This window comes from Lobosporangium transversale (genome assembly GCF_002105155.1).
Source record: "Lobosporangium transversale strain NRRL 3116 chromosome Unknown BCR41scaffold_3, whole genome shotgun sequence".
NCBI classification, from domain to species: Eukaryota; Fungi; Mortierellomycota; class Mortierellomycetes; order Mortierellales; family Mortierellaceae; genus Lobosporangium; species Lobosporangium transversale.
The window spans coordinates 178646-198845 of record NW_019028981.1 but is presented as its reverse complement, the minus strand read 5'-3'; the positions used below and the strand labels follow the sequence as shown (position 1 = coordinate 198845).

At 41.6% G+C, this 20200-nt stretch overlaps 6 protein-coding genes across 6 annotated transcripts; 3 read left to right on the top strand and 3 right to left on the bottom strand.

Annotated features, from left to right (window-relative positions):
* Positions 1-3829: 3829 nt before the first annotated feature.
* On the bottom strand, positions 3830-5520 carry BCR41DRAFT_117498 (hypothetical protein). Its single transcript, XM_022019433.1, has one exon. It carries the CDS (start codon positions 5321-5323, stop codon positions 3890-3892), a length of 1434 nt encoding a protein of 477 aa, XP_021885333.1. The 5' UTR covers positions 5324-5520; the 3' UTR covers positions 3830-3889.
* Positions 5521-7752: 2232 nt separating this feature from the next.
* Positions 7753-8659, top strand: BCR41DRAFT_345623 (mitochondrial outer membrane translocase complex, subunit Tom22). Its single transcript, XM_022022760.1, has 2 exons — positions 7753-8145; positions 8267-8659. The coding sequence occupies exons 1-2, from the start codon at positions 7795-7797 to the stop codon at positions 8330-8332; spliced, it is 417 nt and encodes a 138-aa protein (XP_021885332.1). The 5' UTR covers positions 7753-7794; the 3' UTR covers positions 8333-8659.
* Positions 8660-8716: 57 nt separating this feature from the next.
* BCR41DRAFT_345621 (P-loop containing nucleoside triphosphate hydrolase protein) lies at positions 8717-10833 on the bottom strand. The gene is made up of 5 exons (XM_022022759.1): positions 10266-10833; positions 9468-10178; positions 9180-9352; positions 8970-9058; positions 8717-8849 (listed from the first exon to the last, which is right to left on the bottom strand). Exons 1-5 carry the CDS (start codon positions 10778-10780, stop codon positions 8739-8741), a joined length of 1599 nt encoding a protein of 532 aa, XP_021885331.1. The 5' UTR covers positions 10781-10833; the 3' UTR covers positions 8717-8738.
* Positions 10834-12676: 1843 nt separating this feature from the next.
* Positions 12677-14972, top strand: BCR41DRAFT_418665 (hypothetical protein). The gene is made up of 4 exons (XM_022029656.1): positions 12677-13108; positions 13254-13302; positions 13495-13665; positions 13769-14972. Exons 1-4 carry the CDS (start codon positions 12987-12989, stop codon positions 14939-14941), a joined length of 1515 nt encoding a protein of 504 aa, XP_021885330.1. The 5' UTR covers positions 12677-12986; the 3' UTR covers positions 14942-14972.
* A 148-nt stretch (positions 14973-15120) lies between these two features.
* Positions 15121-17435, bottom strand: BCR41DRAFT_418664 (WD40-repeat-containing domain protein). Its single transcript, XM_022029655.1, has 8 exons — positions 17316-17435; positions 17082-17155; positions 16824-16939; positions 16475-16634; positions 15873-16356; positions 15540-15701; positions 15332-15433; positions 15121-15229 (listed from the first exon to the last, which is right to left on the bottom strand). Exons 1-8 carry the CDS (start codon positions 17372-17374, stop codon positions 15175-15177), a joined length of 1212 nt encoding a protein of 403 aa, XP_021885329.1. The 5' UTR covers positions 17375-17435; the 3' UTR covers positions 15121-15174.
* A 655-nt stretch (positions 17436-18090) lies between these two features.
* Positions 18091-20177, top strand: BCR41DRAFT_345614 (hypothetical protein). Its single transcript, XM_022022758.1, has 5 exons — positions 18091-18687; positions 18814-18981; positions 19095-19164; positions 19253-19638; positions 19749-20177. The coding sequence occupies exons 1-5, from the start codon at positions 18108-18110 to the stop codon at positions 20168-20170; spliced, it is 1626 nt and encodes a 541-aa protein (XP_021885328.1). The 5' UTR covers positions 18091-18107; the 3' UTR covers positions 20171-20177.
* The last annotated feature ends 23 nt before the right edge of the window (positions 20178-20200 follow it).

Sequence of the window (20200 nt, the reverse complement as noted above, 5' to 3'; positions counted from 1 at the left end):
AATCAAAGAAAGCTCAAGAACAGGAGGCTGAGCTATGGGTTGATGTGCCGGAAGAAATCAAGCAAGCAGGCGTTATAGCAACAGATCATGACTATCACGGGAACTTCAACGCCACTCTATTTGACAGTATCTTTGAGCGACTTTGTAAGAATCTCAACGAGATGGGGCTTGGACCTTGCCAAATCCACCTTGACGGCGCTTCGTACCATTTTCATAAGAAAAACAAGAAGCCAACCAAGAGCGACACTGTAAAAACTATTAGAGAGTGGCTCGCGGATAAGGACATTGTAATTCCAACAAGAGAAAATGGAAAAGCGCTGAGGAAAGACGAGCTTATGGAGTTGGTTTACGCCGTTCCTGATGAGTCGTATCAGCAGGATAGCCCAGGAGAACGGCGGTCACGAAATTCTCAAAACTCCACCCTACCATTGCGAGCTTCAACCTATTGAGAAGATCTGGGCCGTCGTAAAAAATATAATTGCTTCGAGAGCAAGAATGACAGTGACATCACTTTTGCTGAAGAAAAGACTACTCAGCTTGTTTGCCCAGATTCCGTGTAGAGTATGGAAGAAGTCCGTGAAAATTGGTATGAGGTACTACAACGAGAGGAGCCGAGTGCAAGAAGAAATGTTAGACAATGAGGTTTATCAAGAGGTCTTTGATGAAGAGGAGACTGTTGAGGACCTTAGTGACTTTATCAATGTCGCCAGCGGTGAGTGGGATACAGAGCTCGATAGAATAGTAAATCAAGAACGGGCAGAGGCTGTTATCCTGAGTTCTGACATAGTAGATCTTACACCAGATACTGGAAGCATGTTTGTGATAGAGGATAGCGAGTCTGAGGAGGAGCGTCTTATTGACAACCGAAAACGCTATCGCAAAAAATAAAATTTTAATGGACAGTTGACTCCGACGTAGTTCTGCCAACCTGTAACACAAACTTTCTTTGGGGTAAATAATTCAAGTCCAGAACAGTTGTGCTGCATTTTGTACTGTACATATACATTGTGGTCTGATATTATCGCCAATTTTATTTGGTCACGATACCTTATATTTTTAATCTAAAAACGATGATTGAATTGTTCTGGTGGCATCTCACTACGTGACGGACTTGCAACAATACTCGTAACAAGCGAGCTAATTGGCTGCCAATACACTCGAAAGTATTCAAAAAATATAAGGTATCGCGACCAAATGAAACGGGCTATACTATTGTTCCATCCAAAAGTTTTGGCGTAAGACGGACTATGAAGTTACTCCACCCACATGTAGGCCCATATCTTCTTTTTTCTTCTTGAGCGCCCAATAAATAAAAATAATAAAAAAAAAGGCATAGCAAATTAAAGGAAGCAAAAAGAAATTATGCAAACCAGGACAGAGAGGAAAAACTAATGCAACAAAATAAAAAATACTAAAGCTATTTTGACAGCACTCCGGACTCCAGTGCCAAGATATTTCATCTTTCATTATGTACAGTCACATGAAGAAATTTTACGGCAAATTCTATTTTTTTTGAGCACCCTTGACAAACAGATCATAGACAACATACACAAAGACTTTATCAATCAACATGAAACTTTAGAATTCGTTAAAGAGGTCGATTTTGTTTCTTTATGGAGGTTTTGAGGATATACTGTATGAAAGGTAAAAGTACTATGTGGGTTTAATAATGAGTGTGCCCACCTTTAGCCTTCCTCACTTCTTTCAGCCTGTTGGGCATGGAATCAACAAGGCTTGCCAGTTTCTCTTGTGGCAAATTATTCCACTCCTCAGTAAGAGCTACTGCGAGGCTGGGGAGATCTCTTGGTCCTCTGGAGCGCTTATCGAGTGCATTAGCGAGAAATGACCATACACGCTCGATGGGGTTTATATCCGGAGAACATGCTGGCCAGTCTGGAATCCTAGAGATGTTGTTATTTTCACGCCATTCTTTTGCTATCTTACAAGTATGGACTGGAGCATTATCCTCCATGAGAATGCCGCCCTCTACTTCAGCCATAAACCTGATTAGTTCAACTTTATATACATCTTCCACAAAACACTGCCCATCTCTACGACCTCGTTTAAATATAACCAACCGAGACTTTTTGGTTGATGTGAATGCCCCCCAGACCATCAAGGATGTTCTACCACTCTTGAAAGTGGGTATAAGGCAATCGTGGTCGTACTTTTCCTCCGCCGTACGCCAAACTCTTATCTTACGGAAATTCTCGCCAACTTCAAATGACGATTCATCAGTCCAAACTACCCGACTCCAATCTTCATTGGACCAACTCTCGTACTTTTTGGCAAAAGCCAGTCGCTTCTTCATATGATCTTCATTTAAGTATGGTTTTGGAACCGCGATCCGGCTGAAGATACCCAGTGAATGCAATATCTCTGCAACGGTCCTTGTGCACACTTTCTTCGGCAATTGATTGGTGATGTCCTTAAGAGTGGCTCTCCTTTCTCTCTTTGTGCAGCGCACTATGCTCCTGATATCTCTTTCACTCAGTGCTCTTGGTCGTCCTGGGGCGGGGGCGCGAGCGGTGGTACCTCTTTTGTAATATCTTTGAATAATAGTGTAGACCGTTGATCTTGGTACATTACGTTTCAGCGCGATCTCCGCATCCTTCATTCCCGCAAGATGCATTCCAACCATGATAGCTTTATCCTCGATATCCAAATTTAAAGGCATGGTGGTTTTTTCAAGTTGTTATTGTTGTGAAAAATGAGAAAAAGAAAGAGAGAGGATGATTATCTTCGCGTCAATTATTTTCTAAATTTATTTTGCCGTATAATTTTTTCATGTGACTGTACATGTAAAGTTTTTTTTTTTACCATCGCTTTTCTGGTTTACGGAAAATAATGCATGATCCGAGGAATGATGACAGCAGCAACAAGACCTACTGCTGTGGTAGCAACGAGACTTCTATATCTCTTTCGAACCCTTGGTGTCTCATCTTCGGGTTCAGGGCCCTCAACTCGGTGTTCGAAGCCAATAGCCTTTTCGCCGGCGACTTCTTTTTCTGCGTCAAACTTGCTTGTCCTCATTTTTCCTAACCTCCTCCTTCAGCCCAACCATCATAGCCTCGTTGACTTCTGAATCCTTTACAATCCCTCCCTCCATTGATTCACCAATGGCCGCAATAGTCTCAAGACTAGATTACTGTTCGTCATATCAATGGGAAAATTTTAACCTCAAGACGTCGCTCCTTCCTGCTCATTGTCAACGTCTTCGGAAGCTGAGGTAAATGATACAAATACCCCAGTAACAGCCGTGACTGAGATAACCCTGATGGCGCCCTTGCAAAAAGATATGTCCAATAGAGGCTTCACAAACAAGTCGATACCATATTCTACAGCAAGGTCCTTGACTACCAGCGCAAAATGGCTACAAAATGAAAGACGAAGAAACTATTGACTTTGCAAATAGGTTGCTGTTGACAAGCTAGCACAAAACTGTATACAAGAGAGCAGTTTAAGCTTTTACCTTGTGAAACTGGGCGAGTTTCTTTCTCCACATGGCGTGTGCAAAATAAACAAATAAGTGAAAAACATAAAAAACAATAGCATGTCATTCCAGACATCAGAGAATGCATCGTTACCGTGCAGTGATCTTCACCAGTTAATCTTGCACCGCGGTGCAAGGTTTTTTTTTTTTTTTTTTTTTTTTTTTTTTTTGATGAGGCGCACCAGAAATCCTCACCACCGGTGCAAAAGAGGAGAAGGTTGGTTCTAATGAGCTTAAAAAGTAAAAAAAAAAAAAAAAAAAAAAAGATGACGGAGCGTGTTGGTCGATGGACTTATCGCATCCGTTACAAATTTTCAAAGTTGCGTTCTTTCACATCGTTAAATTAATTGGTATTTTTATAATTTTTGTCGTCTATTCTGGTATTCTGGCTGATAGTTAGTCAGAGTCACCAGGGTCAGACCCACTAACGCTACCGCCCGATGATGACGAATCACTCTGTGAGCCACTACTACCTTCGCCATCACTACTTTCATTACTACTACTGCCAGAACTTTCACCACCTGCAATCCCAAAGCTTTTGCCACCAAATTTACGTACTGGCGGCGGTTTAGCTGGAGCGGATGCTTTCTTTGGCTGCTTCTTGGCTTTGGTTGTCTGGTTTGTTTGTTGCTGCTTCTCCTGTTGTGGGCTCTGCTGCTGTTGCTGCTGCTGCTGCTGTTGTTGCTGTTGTTGCTGCTGCTGTTGCTGCTGCTGCTGTTGCTGTTGCTGTTGCTGTTTTTGTAACTGCGCCTGTGCTACCATATTAGCTTGATCCTGCAAAGCACTGCTGACCAATTGAGCAAGTGCAGAGTTGTCGTTCATATACATCGTGTTGCTTGACCCAAGTGCTCCGTTACCCGAATTATAGGGTGCACTTCTTGTGGTAGCGTTAACATTAGTGTCGTCATCGTCATCGGCGCCCTCCTCACTCTCATTATCAAAATCCTCCACTTCAGCACGTCGGAGTAATTCTTGACGATAAGCGCCACCCTTACCCTTACCTAGTCCTAGACCCATACTAGATCGCCCTCCTCCTTTGCCCTTACCCAATCCGAAGCCTCCTTTGCCGCGACCCACTCCTGCGGTGCGGCTCCCAGCCCCTGCTAAAGATTCATCGCCGTTATCCTCAACCTTCTTTTTCCGAGGCTTTTTGGGCGCGATTGGCTTCGGTTTTGGTATAACAAAAGAACCCAGTGATGCAGATGATATGTCAGATACTTGAGCATCTGTGGAGCTGCCTGCGACTGCTGTGTTAGGATCAGTGCCAAGGATGCTTCCTGGTTGGTTATGCGATGCAGATATCGAATCTAAGCCTTTAGCAATAGATTTCCTTCGTGATTTAATAGGTCCTCTTCCCGTTACCCCTGGTTTCAATGGATCCGAAAAGTCCATTGCTGAAGAAAGCGAGTTATTGGGTCCTGTCTTCGAAAGATTTGATGCACTATCTGATACAGGTGTAACCTTGAACGTTGACATTGATCCTTGATTCTTTGTTTCATCAATCGTATAACCGCCTGCTGCTGCATTGGCTTTCCGCTGCGCCAATTGTTGCTGGACAGCTCTAGCTAATGAGGAGGAGCCAGCACCTCCATGACGCTTGAGTTTGATGACTGTTGCTGATCCGCCTGTGCCGGGCGCAGTGGGCGTAGCAGTTTTGCCTGGTCCAGCCAGAGCACCACCTCTACCATGACCCACTGTTTGCATTGTACCCTGTCCCACTCGAGAATTAATATCTGTAGCTCCATAAAGCTGAGACGATCCTACGTGAGCGCCCATCACTGGTGATGGTATGCTTCCCGATGAGTATTGGCCTATTCCTGCTTGGTTCATAATCGGATCACCTTGATCGACTATAGTGGTGTGAAGGTGATCTCCTGTAATGACAATCTGATTCTTTGCATTCCTACTAACTGTTGTCACAGATGGAGGTGGTGGGAACTAGATGGGATTTGAAAGGGTTCATCCATTCATTACATTAATACTATGAGATGAAGCCATGCAGCCGCCAGGGATATATAAATATAAAAAAGGACATTTGAGAGCTTTCAGGCTTACAACTCTGTTAGGCTGATTAAAATGTAAAGCAGCCCATAATGGATAATCCCTCTCCAACTGGATAATGACATCCTCAACAATCCGAATGCGCTCCGCGATAGTACATGCAGGTACAGCAGCTTAAAAGAAATAAAAATAAAAATAAAAATAAAAAAATAAAAATAAAAAAGAGAGAAATAGAATGATCATAGATTGACGTTAATAAAGACAAATCCTAAAATAGTTCTTGGAGCAAAACTTGAATCTCTTCTATTGCAAATCTTACCAATTCGAAGGTTGAGGTGAAGTTGAATGTTGCGGAGGCGCTCATCTAGTCCATTAGTAGTCGTATTCACATCGCTAAGCTGCGTGTGTGATTTAGGGTTCGTTTTTGTCAAGGCTTCGTTTTTGACGGTTTCCAGTCTCATTTGAATGGTCCTATTGAGCTTCCGGGCATCTACTCTGGCACAGCCATCATCATATGAATCTTGCGATTCAGATCTTTCGTCATGTGTCCGTCCCTTAATGAATTCTTGACGATTGCTCATGTTGATCTGTTCACGCTTAGTGGCAATAAATTGTGCCATCCGCTCTTCTATCCCGTCTCGTGTTGCATTCTCTTGAATGTTGCTATTAATATCATCAACTCGCCTCCGCTTAATAGATTCAAGGGATTCAAGGTCAACATCCATAGATTCAAAAGTTTGTCGCTTGCTCGATTCAGGTCCATTGTCCCGCTCCATATCTGTTGATTTATCAGTCCCTGCAATTGAATCCTATATAGAATAAAAAGACCATATGATCCCCGATGTGTCATCAATTATTAAAGAAAGCTTCAATCAAGAAGTTTCCGAACTTGAAAAAAAAAAAAAAAAAAAAAAAAAAAAAAAAAAAAAGCAACCCGCACCTGCAAAAGCTTTGTGAATTTTTGAATGATCCCAATTGCGTTCTCGCTTTGCGTCCTCGATAATACCAACTCTTCCGCAGCCATCATTCGACTTGTTTGGATAAGACCAAGCTATGAAAAGAAAATATGACATGACACATGAATGAATGGTCCAATTCAAATCTATCCACATCGCATTCAAAAGGCTCCCTCGATCCTACCTCATTAAGCATACTGATCATTACGTCTTGCCATGGACCAATTGGCTTTTGATGTGATCGGGTCTGTTCAGCGCTCGAAGGATCAACTAAGTGATCTTTAACTAAGATCGGCACAGGCTCTGCTGTGGGTCCTTCCTGTCCTGAGGCATTGGTATGTGAAATAGCATCTGTTGATCTGGGTTCAGTTCCTGGCAAATGAAATTAAGTATAAATAAAATAAAAGGGGTCGTAGATTGTTCGGTTAAAATTCCATGCCGAAAATATGATGGTGGAATTCCCTCTATATGATGCCGCGCCATACAGTCCTATTCTCCATGAGGATGAGATTACCTCCATTATCCCTTGCTGTTGATCCGACAGCTTGAACTAGTGTATCTTGAGTAATGACATTGGGAGGGTTCGATATTGAAGTAGGCTGAGATATTGAAGTTTGAATAGATGAGGCTGTAGGCTGATGATCAATTATATTTGCATCCTGGGCTATTATTGTTGAAGATTGTGTTGCAGGGGTTTCTCCGTTTGGGATTGCAGTCCCAATTGGTATTGAAGTGGTATTGTTAGGGCTCGTCAAAAAATTATCACTATTAGCATATGGAACGTTTGCGTCCTGAATAGTTGTAGTAGTCGTAGTTGTAGTAGCCTCTATTCCTTGGTTTGGAGATGCACTGACAGCATTCGGATTCGGATCAGCGATTTTGGCTAACTCTGGTCCAGAAATAACTGCCTCTATTGTAGGGCCTGTCTTTGGCGCGTCGTTGCTCATGGATGCTGTTTTAGAATTAAGGTGTTCAGTCTTGAAGAGTAATGAGCGTAGGTGTCCTTTAAAAATTAAAAATAAAACAAAATAAAGAAATGCGACAATGTGTTTGATGTAGCGCACAAGCAAGGCAGCGGGCGGATACGCTGACAAGACAGGCGGAGGTAAGAGGAATGGGAGGAGAATAAGGAAAGGAAAATTAGAGGAAGGAAGGTCAGTTATCAAAGTAACCACATAAACTAGAAAGAAAAAAAAAAAACGCGCTAGATAAAGCAGTCAGGCATCTACTCAAAGTTATGGTAAGTGGCTTGGAATTGTTTGTAAAGACATGGGTAATTCATTAGTTGCCGGAGAGTCATTCATTTCTCACACACCTTCTATTCTTCTTCCTTATAAAATCACCATGGTCAAACTAGAAGAAGTCTCGCTCGATCACGTTGAGGAGGAGTATACTGATTCTGATTCCTCTTCTGTCTATTCGTCTGACGACGATGAAGGCGATGTCGACAACATTGAGTCGATCCTTGATCGTGTCTGGGCCCTTCAGGACGTCATTCCTCCCAAGACTCGAAAATCTATCGCTGACAAATGCTCGTCCGTCTACGACTGGGGCAAGTACGGTGCAAAGTTTCTTGGAAACTCGGCTTGGGTTCTCACCACAAGTGCTCTTCTTCTGGTTCTCCCTCTCATGATCGAACTTGAGCATGAGCAGGGTCTGATCGAAATTGAGAAGATGCAGCAACAGTCAAACCAGGTAGATACAACATGCATTCCAATTATATTCATTGAGAAGGATTTTTTTTCCCACTCTCCTGAGAACGAGAGGACGTAATTCAAATTGCGCTAAGTAATATTCTATTGATACAACTCCGTAGATGCTCTCTCAACCCTCCAGTCAACAGAAGAAGCAGGCTGGCGGTATTGTTCCACCTGGATTTTAAAAAAATTAGTATGTAAACGGAGCATTGGAGGAGATTGGCAAGAGGGAAAGTAAAGACAAGGATAATTCGACATTTAGTATTCAGTATTTGGTCTAGCAACGTAATATCTGGGAAGGTTATCGTTATATTGGATAAAAGATCGGAAAATCTGGATCGGGTAACAAATATGATTCGATTATGCACCATCATATTGGATTAGACAAAATAGACGTTTTGTTTTTGCTTTTTCTTGTTATTGTCTTCAACTTCTTTACTCAATTCCGAACTTGTTATATAGACACTTCATTTTTTTGTTCAGTTCCTTTTCCATTTGTCGTTCTTTTGTACCATTAAAAAAAAAAAAAAAAAAAAAAAAAAAAGTGTCAATGATATGTATGCAAATGTGTTTATATTAGTTTATTAAGTATTATTTTGAGCTCAGTTTTCGCTTCTTGGATCCATTTCGAGCATTCTCCAAGATTTGTCTCTTTTGCTTTTGGATTCTCTTCTTTTCCCCAAACTGACTATCATGAAGTGTCTAAGAGTGAAAGGGAAAAAAAAAAAAAAAAAAAAAAAAAAAATTATACCGTTAGCGAGGAAATACGTTGCAAAGGGAAATTAAACCTTAGATCTAAAAGAGCGAATATCTCGTTTTTACCATGTTGGCTGCTCTTTTTGCTGATGTGACTTCGTTCAAAACCTCTAGCGCTTTGTTCTCGGGAATTGGATATTCGCCCATGGTCTTGTCTATTGGGGGTATAAGAAACAGTTTAGCCAGAAAAACAACATTAGAGATATATTTTAATAGATATTGGAAAGAGAGGCACATCATTAAATTGACAGAGGCGAAGCAATAATGATGACATACTTATCCTAGACTCAATATCTTGAATCAATTCAATATCCCGCTCTGACACAATCGAAATCGCCTGTCCTCCTCTTCCAGCACGAGCAGTACGGCCCACTCTATGAATGTAATCTGTAGGATCGCGCGGAATATCATAGTTCAAAACCAACTGTACGCTAGGGATATCAAGACCACTATTCAGGTAAATCATATAAAGCCTTGTAAGCAACATGATCAAACAGAATACAATATATATAAATTGACCCTTATAAGGAAAAGATCAACTGATTTTCTTCCAAAACAGCGTACCGAGAACCGACATCTGTAGCAATGAGGACTGTGGTGATGGCGCCCCTGAATTTTGCCAATGAGTTGAGGCGCTCTTGCTGTGACATCTCAGAATGCAATGCAGTGCACGCTATTCCTAGTTCCCTCAACATGACTCTAAGTGTTTCTGCTGTCCTACAGCGCCCGCAAAAGATAATTGTCGATTTCTTTACAAAATCCTCTGAGCGGAGCAAATATGTAAGATAGGTCTCACGAAGGTGTGATGGTATAAAGATGTAGGATTGAGTTAACGTTGATACTGTCGAGACTGTGTTCTTGCATTGATAAACAAAAGGTAAGGGTTTAGCTGGTGTTGATGGTGATGGTGAATCTTCAGGGTTGGGTTTTGAAAGTTCTAGAACAGCATCTGTCATGGTAGCCGTAAAAAGTAATGTTTGACGCTTCTTGGGTAATACTTCGAGAATGCCTCCTAGATCATCTGCGAATGTGTCTGTCAACAATCGATCTGCCTCGTCCAGGACCAAAAATTTGACTTTAGATAAATGCATAGCGTCCTTGGAAGAATTAATGTGATCACGGAGACGACCTGGTGTAGCGATAATAATATGTGGGCGCTTAGAAAGAGCGATCGCCTGTGTCATCATGTCAAGTCCTCCTACAATCACCACATCCTTGAGGTTGATTGACTTTCCAAGAACTTTGAACTGCTCTGCGATCTGAAACGCTAACTCTCTGTGGACAATTAAAAAAGAGAAGGTTAAATAGGATTGTTATGCAGCTTCAAGTAAAACCCGCTCAAAGTTGTCTCCTTTACTTTACCTCGTAGGAGTTAGAATAACAGCAAAAACACCATATGGATCCTCAGAAAGCTTTTGTAAAATGGGTAAGGCAAAGGCAGCCGTTTTACCGGATCCAGTTTTTGCACCACCAATGACATCCCTACCTTTGAGGATCTCAGGAATACACTTTGTCTGGATCTCAGATGGAGAGGTAATAGACATGGCTTTTAAGGCATTTACAAGCCAAGAAGCCAGTCCAAGTTGCGAAAATGACAGGTTGGATACGAATTGCTCATCCTCATCCTCGTCCTCAGCTTTTCCATCTACAGCCTTTGCTTCACCCTCTCCGGACTCGTTGTCACTATCACTGCTCACCGTCTGGTCTCCAGTCTCTTCCTCGTCGTCTTCCAACTCTTCGAAACTTTCATTATCATTTTCATCAGATTCGTTCTCGTCCTGTGAGAGTTGCTCTAGCTCAGGATCTGAGTATTCAAGTGCTTTCTTCTCTAATTTCTGGAGCTTTGTAGTCTTTGGTTTTCCTGCGTTCCTTGCCATTGTGAATGAGTACCTAATGAATATGTTCTAATGAGGAATGCAATTGCAACTTGTTTAAAGCCTGCTTTTTTTTTTTTTTTTTTTTTTTTTGGTAAAAACTAAACAATTCGACAAGCTAAGCCACGCCATGTTTCTCTAGAATTTAAATCCTCCTTTGTCCGAATGGGAACATCATTGATTTTAATAAAGAGCAAATGCAGAAGCCATGTTACCTGTATACATGTACCATATCTAGATGATATACATAAGATCAATATTGGCTATTTTTCAATAATTTCCATTTCTTTTTTTTTTTGTCAGCTGGAAAGACAAAAAAGCATTGATGTCTCTCAAGTTCGTGAAACAAATAATCCACACACTGCATTAATGCATGTTGGACATGAATAACATTATCCGATCAGGTTTGTGAATGATAAATGATGATTCAGACGCAATATGATTTTTCACGAGATAAAGCACATACCAGATCAAGGGGTTAAATGGCCTCGAGGCTTGTTATTAGGGGAAAACAAGGTAATACATTGGGAGGGACCGTTAATGTTCTGTGTTGCTCCAACACATGGTAATGAGAAAGGAATGTAAACAGTCGTGGCGCGAACATCGCGAAGAGATGTCATGTGTTTGGGCTTTTGTTTGTACACTGTCCACAGACTTGTAATCCTGAATTATGTGGAGAAAAAGAAAATAGAAAAGTACAGTATGATTATAAGACGCCAACTCTTCTTCCTTTCCGGTTTTTTGGAAGGAAGGATGAACATCTCAAAGTACATGTAAAGTGCTATTACGCATGCGAAAGCAAAAAACAGATTCTCGGATTGGACGATTGTGGAGTAGGGTCGCATTATGAAGAACTTTTTTCTCCACAAGTCTCTCAAGAGCCTCCTCCCTTTGAGCTCTAACTCCACAAAAACCCTTTAAAGTGCTCAACCGTATGTAGACACCCCTATGAAAAGACCTGTAGGTTCATAGAAAAAAGTGGTGTCCGCAGTTCTGGATCTCTACTTCTTCCTCAGAGCATACTCGCTTATTATATATTTATTATTTTTTGCCCCTCATTCATAGCATTTATACGATTGTGCAAGATTGAATAGAGAGCAAGTAAAACAGCATAATGTGGTAACACCAAGAATACATGCTTAGAAATAATTTTTACTCAGAAAGAAAATGAGACATTAACAACAACAACAAAATTCAAAGGCACAAGAAGTGGATCATTCCAGTATGGCGACTCCCATGCAAACAAAAAGGAAAAGATGTACATGCAGTATGTATATGTACACAATAATCTGGGTTTGTGTCCCCTTCAAAAACGAAGTTGCATTAAAATAATAACAAATGACCGTCTGTTACCCATGTCCACCTATCCTTGGAATAAAGAGACAAACAACCCTCCTAGAGGATTATAAATTGCTTGATAATAAAAAACATGCAACTATAAAACATAATCATCTTGGTAGAGTGGCCATGATAATAGTTTTGAACGCGCACAATAGAACCAGTTATAGAACAATTCATGCTTACCAAAGACTCATAAGGTTTGAGAACGCAAAGTAGACAGGCTCATGGCAGGTAGTAAATTAAAGAGAAGAATGAAGGGAAAGCGTGCGGCCAATTATTTGCTCCCCTATCCATAGTCACTTAAAAAGACAATCAAAAGAAAACCAATGGCCGGCGCGCATCTCAAGCTGGCCCAGAGTACAATGCGTACCTTGCGCAACAACATAAACTCTAAGACAAGTTGGGAGAAAGAAAAAAAAAAAGAGAGCAATGGAATGTTTGTGGTACCAACATCCGGCTTGCGTTTGTTTGTATATATTTGTGCAATAATTGTCACCATGGCATGGTGAAGTGCTCAATCATTTGTTTTTTTGTTATTTCACTGCACCCAACCCGGAACGAGGCGCCTGCACTGGCTCTCCTTATTGTTTTTTCCTTCTGTCATCATATTTCTCTTTGCCTGATGTTTGGAAAGATACTTCTTTCTCTCTTTTGAGCCCCCTCCACATGTGTGCTTAAAACTCATTTCCTCTACTCCACAAGCATTGAGCTGGGCAAGGGCTAATAAAGTTAAGAAAGTTCCAACCCCACTTCAAGAGAAGCGTCAGTATAAAAAGGAAGTTCATCCGCCTTTTTGAAATGTCTCTTCAGATTAACGTCTCCATTCTTTCCCCTTACTTCCCTCTTCTTCCCCCTATCTATCATCATCATGAGATTCTCATTGAAGGTTATTGCTCTTGGTGCCATTGCTGCCTCGGTTGCTGTGGCTGCTCCAGTTAATGTTGAGAAGCGTGACGCGGCCTCTGACCGCATCATCGCCTGCTTCGTCGGGTAGGTTTCCCTTCCATTCGTTCATTTTACGGTCTAAGCGGTCCTTTTCTTAGAGCCTTTCCGAAGGTTTCCCACAGTTAACACGTTGTATGTCGCATTAACGGTTTTCTAATTACCCACAATTGAACAATGTCTCTTATCATAGTCTTATCTTTACAGGAGCATGGCCAAGTCAATGCAAGGCTGCAGTTGCCGTACGTTTTTTTTTTTTTTTTTTTTTTTTTTTTTTTGTTTTTTTTTTCTTTTAAATTGCTTAACACCTTGACATCAATTACTACAATGGGATGTATGAGCTGAGCGAACCGCACAGGAAGTAAAGAAGACTAAATACTTCATGTACTCTTTTTTTTTTTTTCTTTTTTTTTTTTTTTTTTTTTTTTACACAGGTCGACCTTGGTTTGATCCGTAGCATTACCATCAACCAGATGTCTATGGATTTCACTGGTCCCAACCCATGGGTTCCTACTACTTCCTCCAACAGCATTGTCGCCACCATGCTTGGCATCCCTGGAATCTCTCTTCCCATCACCTCCGTTCGCCAGCATATCATTCTTATTGTAAGGCCTTTTTTCAGATTGAATTTTTTATTTTTTTATTTTTTTTTGATTTTTTGCTATTATTGAAAAACACTAACTCCGTATTATTATTATTGATGAATAGGACAATGGCGTCGAGATCGGTAGCATTGAAACCCCTTGGGGTGCAGCCAGTGTCAAGGGCAGCACCTTGAGCACATCATTCGGGCCCTCACCTTTGAACGTCTTCACAAACTCTCGCACTGCTTTCACCAACTTTGTGAGTGCTCTTTCGACCTCAGCTTCCCGCTCTATTACATTGAAGGGTGCTGTTGATATCAAGTTGAACCTTGGTATCTTTGGCACCATGACTATTCCTGGCGTTGGTTTCAAGGCCACGACACCTCTGAAAGGCTTGGACAATCTCCGCCAGACCAAGTACGTTTACTTCATTGACACCAACGCCAACAAGCCTGGTTACCTCGGCATGAGCTCCGTCATCAACATTTTCAACCCCAGCTCGTTGAGCCTCAAGCTTGGCGATGTTCAGTTCAGTACAGCCTCCCCAGAGGGTACTCTCGGTTATTCTGCCGTCAAAGATCTGGTCCTCGTCCCCGGCGACAACTACCTCCTTTCAGATACCTACCTCGATCAATCCCTCGAAGCTGGCCGTAACTTCCTGGGTGGACTTTACACTCATGATGGTGTCCTCACCTTGTCTGGTTATGCCGAATCATCCAAGAACCCTGCTCTTAACGCTGGCTTGGCTGCTGTCAAGTCTACATTGACCATTCCTGTAGCATTCCAAGGCCTTGTTCCCTCTCAGGCACCTTACAAGGACTGGTCCCTCAAGGTCCTCCCTTCCACCAAGGATGATTACATTGTCGAGATCAGCGCCAACTTCCAATCGCCTTACTATGGATACGGCATCTCCATGGTCACGGACAACGATGGCCTCAGCCCTAACTATGTTGCCATTGCTCCCGGTGTCTCAGACACTGCCTCTGGATCTGTCTTCTTCCGCTTCATCAACACAGCCAAGTTCTCTACCACTGGCAGCAGCTCCACCAAGGCCACCTTCACAGTCCAACTCGAAGGCCCCTTCACCGCCGATAAGAAGGCACTCTGGACCGAAATTACTAACTACGCAAGGGCCAACAAGAAGCTCCCAATCGAACTCAACTGGTTCCCTATCGTCACCATCGGTCCTTCTAGTGATCAGCACTTTGCTGACTGGTCCACCGCAAGTCTTGCTCTCGGCGCCTCCGAAATCGCTGTCGGCTCTGACTTTGCTGATCTCATTAATCTCTTCCCTTAAAAAGCAAAAAGATTTTTTAATAAAAGGCAACTATTTTAACTACTCATGCAAAATATTAGAATTAAATGTTTTATTTATCTTTTTTATTTTTATTTTTTTTTTCGGGAAGTTATTAAATGAGTATTATATTTCAATCTGTTCAAGCTTTTACTTGCAAAGCTTTTTTTTTTTTTTTTTCTGTTTACGCACATTGGATTGCACTTGTAATATATACATCAGTGCTGTTACTCTTTTCATCGGGGTTTTTGGTCATGGAGGTCATTTGATTCCTCTGATGACTCCAGTAAACTAAGTCGATAGGAAATAAACTATAGTAAGCACTCATTGATCTATTCATACTTTAAGCATTTTACATGTAGGCAATGGTGTTCAGCGACTCCAGTTCCATACCTATATTGTTTCAAAAGTACACACTGTCCACCATTCTCAAGATCGATGTTATACTGGTAAAGATATCCATCTGATGTTGCGACCATGACCTGTGGCGTCGTACTGCGAGGGTTTTAAAGAAAAAGAAAAAAGTACAAGAGGCGATCAGTAATCTCTAAAAAAAAAAAAAAAAAAAAAAAAAAAAAAGTGAACTGGTCACAAAACTTACTTGCTCAATGCAATAACGCTCTGCACTCCTGCGCTCGGCAATTTCAGATATGCAAAATCACGGGAAGGCTCAAATATTTCCGTAATTGCTCCTGGCAGATATGAACCAACACTTCCTGCAAGGTTTCTTCCAAAATGCATTGATTGTCGACGAATCACCGAGCTATTCAAGGTGTGTATTTATAATTATATTGAAAAAAAAAAAAAAAAAAAAAAAGTCAGATTCCAGATTATCTCCTTCTACCCTTTGCTTTGAACTAAATCAGACACAATATTCCTCCAAGCCCGTTAAATCGAGAATCAAATAGAATAAAGAAAAGAAACGTGTACTTACGCCACTCCTCCGCCTTTTGACATGTCCAAGGATCCTGTCAGCAAGCCTCCATTCCGTTGGTTATTGCTGGAGCTTGATCCTCCCAGCTTGAAGATATGTACCGTATCTGTATCACTAGAAACACAAAGCAACGTGCTGGCCATATTGAATGAAAGTGAATAAATCCGTGCTGATTGTGAACCCCTTCGAAACTGGTACAGTCGCTGAGCATTTGGTATGGACCAGATTCGAATGACTGTCCCCTTGTCACTTGCTGTTGCCAACATAGTGCCATCAAAGTTGATCGAAATGTTGGAGACTGATGTCTTGTGTGCCTGTACAATGTTAACAACCTGAAGTGTCAGCGCGTTGAAAATCAAAACGTCCCCTGATGGTCCATGCGAGTCGTCTCGTCCATTGTTATGGAAGGGCGAGGTTGGTGAGGGGGTCGGGGATGGGTAAGCGAGGTAGCAGTTGTCACTAGATGGTGACAACGCGCAAATGGCTATTGATATAACACCGATATATGTGAGATAGAGTAATGCATCCTAATTTTTCTGCCAGAAAATAAACATAGTCAACATGTTTTGGCGTCGAATGTTATGTTGAACAGAGTAATTTACCATTGGGATTGGGACTTGTCTCAATTGTGTGCAGTAGTTTCATGTTGCTGATGTCGTAAACATAGATCTGATCTTCCAAAACAACGATGAGGCGCTTCCTGTTGAGTTTAACTGAAAGAATGGAGGTCGGAAACGTAAGTTCGCAGATAGTTGATTGGCGCTGCAGATTTCAATAGTACGTGAGTAACGAAAAAAATGGAAAAATTAAAAAAAGAAAAAGGTAATTTGTCAGTTCTTGTAAAAAAAGATGTCGCATGATGAAGTGAGGATATAGAAAGAAGGCCCTAGAACAAAAAGGAGTTACAATCCTAGAGCTACAATCCTAAGGCTACAATCTGTTTTCATTTACCTTTGTATTGATTATTTGCAGTCTTCTTGGTGATGACACTGGTTGGTCTCCAGCACCCACAATAGCAACAAGCGAAGTGCAAAAGAGCATCTCGACAATGCCTATGGAGCTGTCCGCTATTTGAAACCATGAACATTTACCAGTGGCGAAAAAAATATAAAAAATAAATAAGAGATGTTGCTTAATTTTTAATATCATCCCACCTAAGAAGCGTGAAATCAACCACAGGTATGAGGCTTCCAATCCATGAATACATACATCTCGAATAGCACTTCCCGAACGGGTCACAATTGTAGATCTTGAATCCATGTATTGTTCCCACTGAAATACAGCTTTTTTTTTTTTTTTTTTTTTTTTTGTTCAAGAAGAGGATAAAAAGAGGATCGCAGTCCAATAAATATAAAAAAAATGTGTAAATAGTTAGCATAAAGAACGCGGTCAAAAAGACAGAAAGCTTCATTCAGTATAGCATCGCTTCACCAAGCAACATGCCTGAAGTCTTGGTTGAAGTTAATGAAGAGCAAGTCGCTTCCCCTGGAGCTGAGGTTCATGGTCAATAAGCGATGTTCGTTTTTCTTTTTTTTTTTTTTGTGATGGTGATAGTACGCTGACTGGAAAGCTGAGAAGAGAAAAAAGGGAGTAAAAACGCTCTTGACCGTGTCATTCATGCCAATGTGGTGCTCACAAAGGGTCACGTTCTCCCCAAAGAACACGTCACATGTTCGCGCGTGCTTCTGCATCAATTTTATACCAACATCCTGAGCATAGATTTTATTTTATCAACCAAGCAAGGGCTTTGGTGCGTGCGGTATCTTCCAATGTCTAGATGAAGTCTTTAAGACTGCTAAAAACCAGTACAAATGTAAGTCCCGTTTGTATACAGCAAATGAACAGAGGCTCTGTTCAGCAGCCAGCAGCCAGCAGCCAGCAGCTATTGGATATAATGGAACAACGGACATAAGAAACACTATCTTACTTTCTTTTGATTTTTTTTAGAAAAAAAATGGTACATGAACATGCACAGTGTAAAAGGATCATAGTCCCAATGACCCCATCCACAATCCATTTTTGGCGAGATTTCCCACCAACAAGAGAAACAAAAATTTTCATATTTCATGAATGCTCAACTCCGCCCATTGATGTACAAATGCAATTACTGCAGTTGAAGCAATCCTTGGGAATATAAACTGTGGCTGCACAATCCTTGGTCCAAAAGAAAACACAAAAAGGGGGTGTCTTTCATTTTTTTTCTTTTTTCATCATTCATTCATCATTTCCCTCACCATGACTCTTGCTCTCCCAGCCATTGTCTCTGCTTCCTCCGCTGACCTCACTTCCTCAGGCAGCGGTAGTCAGTTTGACGCTGTTATTGCAGTCTATCCAAAGGTTTCTCAAGACCTTCTTTCAGACCTCTCCCTTAATGCTTACAGTGCGATTGACAAAGACTTTGGCTCGAGCCTAACAGTAGTTCCTGACCCGAACGTTGCTGGTGGCCGCCTGATTTTGGCCCCCACTGGGTCCCTCAATGGCGACTCGGATGACGTGCGCAAGTTTCAGGAGACAACCAAGGCTGCTATGAAACGTGCTCAGGCTGCTGGTGCTGTGGCCCCTCTCATCTATTTCCCTTATAAGATCGATGGTGATGATGCTGAGGGCGATTATGTAAAGTATATCGAGGTTTCCCTATTGGGCGCGCTGAGCGCTGTTTTTGATCCTATTGATGTCCGTGAACATTATGAGAAGATTGGCAAGAGCCAATATACAATTCAAAAGATCGGTGTCCTTAGTTCCACCAGTTCTGAACTCACGGACGAACGCATTCAATTTGTCAGTGCTATTGAATTAGGTCGCCGTGTTGCCAAAGGTATGAATGAGCCAGTAATCAAACCCTCAATTCTGAATGTTCAAAGCGTGCGAAAAAAAAAAAAAAAAAAAAAAAAAAAAAGAGCTGTACCTTAATCAAAATGAAAAAAAAAAAATGGCATTCTAGATCTTGGAAGTCCCAACTGCGAGCGCATGACTCCTATCAAGTTCACAGAGTATGTGGAGTGCTACTTCAAACCCAAATCGGATATCAAACTGACTGTTGTAGAAGACATTAATGTTATCCAGAAGGAATATCCTCTCCTTCACGCAGTGTCCCGCTGCTCCTTGTCTGGTATTTGATAAAAAAAAAAAGAAAGATAATGAAGCCTAATCTTCTGACAATGTAGTCAACTATTTTTTTATTAACAACGATGGTGTACTCTTTGATGATTCAATCTTGTATAGTTCCCAGACACTTTCCTCGTGTTGTCAAACTCGAGTACAAGTCAGCAGAGCCATCCATGGTTAAGGAAAAGTAAGCAATTAACACAAACAATGGCACTTTATTTTTTTACAAATTGAACCTTCATCTAATGTTTATCCTTTATATTTTGTGTTTGAAGCCTCTACTTTGTTGGAAAAGGAGTCACCTATGATACTGGTGGAGCTGATATTAAGGCTGGTGGTATCATGAGAGGAATGTCTCGCGACAAATGTGGTGCTGCTGCTGTTGCAGGATTCATGGCCACTGTTGCCGAACTAAAGCCTAAGCATGTTAATGTCACTGCCATTCTGGGTTTGGTACGCAACTCTGTAGGTTCGAACGCTTATGTTAGTGATGAGGTCCTTTACTCTCGTGCTGGGCTTCGCGTTCTTGTCGGCAACACCGATGCTGAGGGACGCATGGTAATGACTGATCCACTTTGTGAATGCAAAGAACTTGTCTTGGCTAATCGCAAGGACGGTATCAATATTCCCTCACGTCTTTTCACTGTCGCCACTTTGACAGGTAAGTTTTATGTAGTTTGTTTATCTTCAGGAACATTTAGAAAGTGGTAGCTCGGAGAAGAACCATTGTTATTCACATGACAATTGCGTTCATCTTGTTATCGCAAATAGGCCACGCCATTCGAGCTTATGGTCCCTATGGTATTTGCCTCGACAACGGACCCGCTCGCAAGGCCAACATCAGTCCTCGCATTCAAGCCGGTGGTCACATTTTGGGTGATCCTTTTGAAATCTCAACCCTTCGGCGAGAGGACTATGCGTATGTCATGCCCGGGTCTTCAGCTGAGGATGTTGTCCAAGCCAACGACAAGTCATCAAGTGATACCCCCCGCGGCCATCAGTACCCCATGGCATTTATGTCCGTTGCCTCAGGGCTTTGTGAGTTTGGTTTAGACAAGGAGAAGAGGGATCAAATCGCCTACACTCATGTCGACATTGCTGCTTCAGCTGAGCAGCTTTCAGGCGTTGGCTTCAGCTTGCCAGAAGTCACTGGAAATCCTGTCCCTTCCTTTGCTGCTGCTTTCTTATTGTAAAAAAAAAAAAAAAAAAAAAAAAAGTGTGCA

Excerpts from the sequence above, each read along its gene's own strand:
- BCR41DRAFT_117498 (XM_022019433.1), bottom strand. The coding sequence starts at position 5,323 with ATGAACCAAGCAGGAATAGGCCAATACTCATCGGGAAGCATACCATCA.
- BCR41DRAFT_345623 (XM_022022760.1), top strand. The coding sequence starts at position 7,795 with ATGGTCAAACTAGAAGAAGTCTCGCTCGATCACGTTGAGGAGGAGTAT. Across the intron at positions 8,146-8,266 it reads TGCAGCAACAGTCAAACCAG|ATGCTCTCTCAACCCTCCAG; the intron begins GTAGATACAACA and ends ACAACTCCGTAG.
- BCR41DRAFT_345621 (XM_022022759.1), bottom strand. The coding sequence starts at position 10,780 with ATGGCAAGGAACGCAGGAAAACCAAAGACTACAAAGCTCCAGAAATTA. Across the intron at positions 9,353-9,467 it reads GCTACAGATGTCGGTTCTCG|TGGTCTTGATATCCCTAGCG; the intron begins GTACGCTGTTTT and ends TTACCTGAATAG. Across the intron at positions 9,059-9,179 it reads AGATATTGAGTCTAGGATAA|ACAAGACCATGGGCGAATAT; the intron begins GTATGTCATCAT and ends TACCCCCAATAG.
- BCR41DRAFT_418665 (XM_022029656.1), top strand. The coding sequence starts at position 12,987 with ATGAGATTCTCATTGAAGGTTATTGCTCTTGGTGCCATTGCTGCCTCG. Across the intron at positions 13,109-13,253 it reads ATCATCGCCTGCTTCGTCGG|TCTTATCTTTACAGGAGCAT; the intron begins GTAGGTTTCCCT and ends CTCTTATCATAG. Across the intron at positions 13,666-13,768 it reads GCCAGCATATCATTCTTATT|GACAATGGCGTCGAGATCGG; the intron begins GTAAGGCCTTTT and ends ATTGATGAATAG.
- BCR41DRAFT_418664 (XM_022029655.1), bottom strand. The coding sequence starts at position 17,374 with ATGAACCTCAGCTCCAGGGGAAGCGACTTGCTCTTCATTAACTTCAAC. Across the intron at positions 17,156-17,315 it reads AACTTCAACCAAGACTTCAG|CTGTATTTCAGTGGGAACAA; the intron begins GCATGTTGCTTG and ends AAAAAAAAAAAG. Across the intron at positions 15,230-15,331 it reads GTACTTTTGAAACAATATAG|TTTACTGGAGTCATCAGAGG; the intron begins GTATGGAACTGG and ends CTATCGACTTAG.
- BCR41DRAFT_345614 (XM_022022758.1), top strand. The coding sequence starts at position 18,108 with ATGACTCTTGCTCTCCCAGCCATTGTCTCTGCTTCCTCCGCTGACCTC. Across the intron at positions 18,688-18,813 it reads AGGTCGCCGTGTTGCCAAAG|ATCTTGGAAGTCCCAACTGC; the intron begins GTATGAATGAGC and ends ATGGCATTCTAG. Across the intron at positions 19,639-19,748 it reads CACTGTCGCCACTTTGACAG|GCCACGCCATTCGAGCTTAT; the intron begins GTAAGTTTTATG and ends TATCGCAAATAG.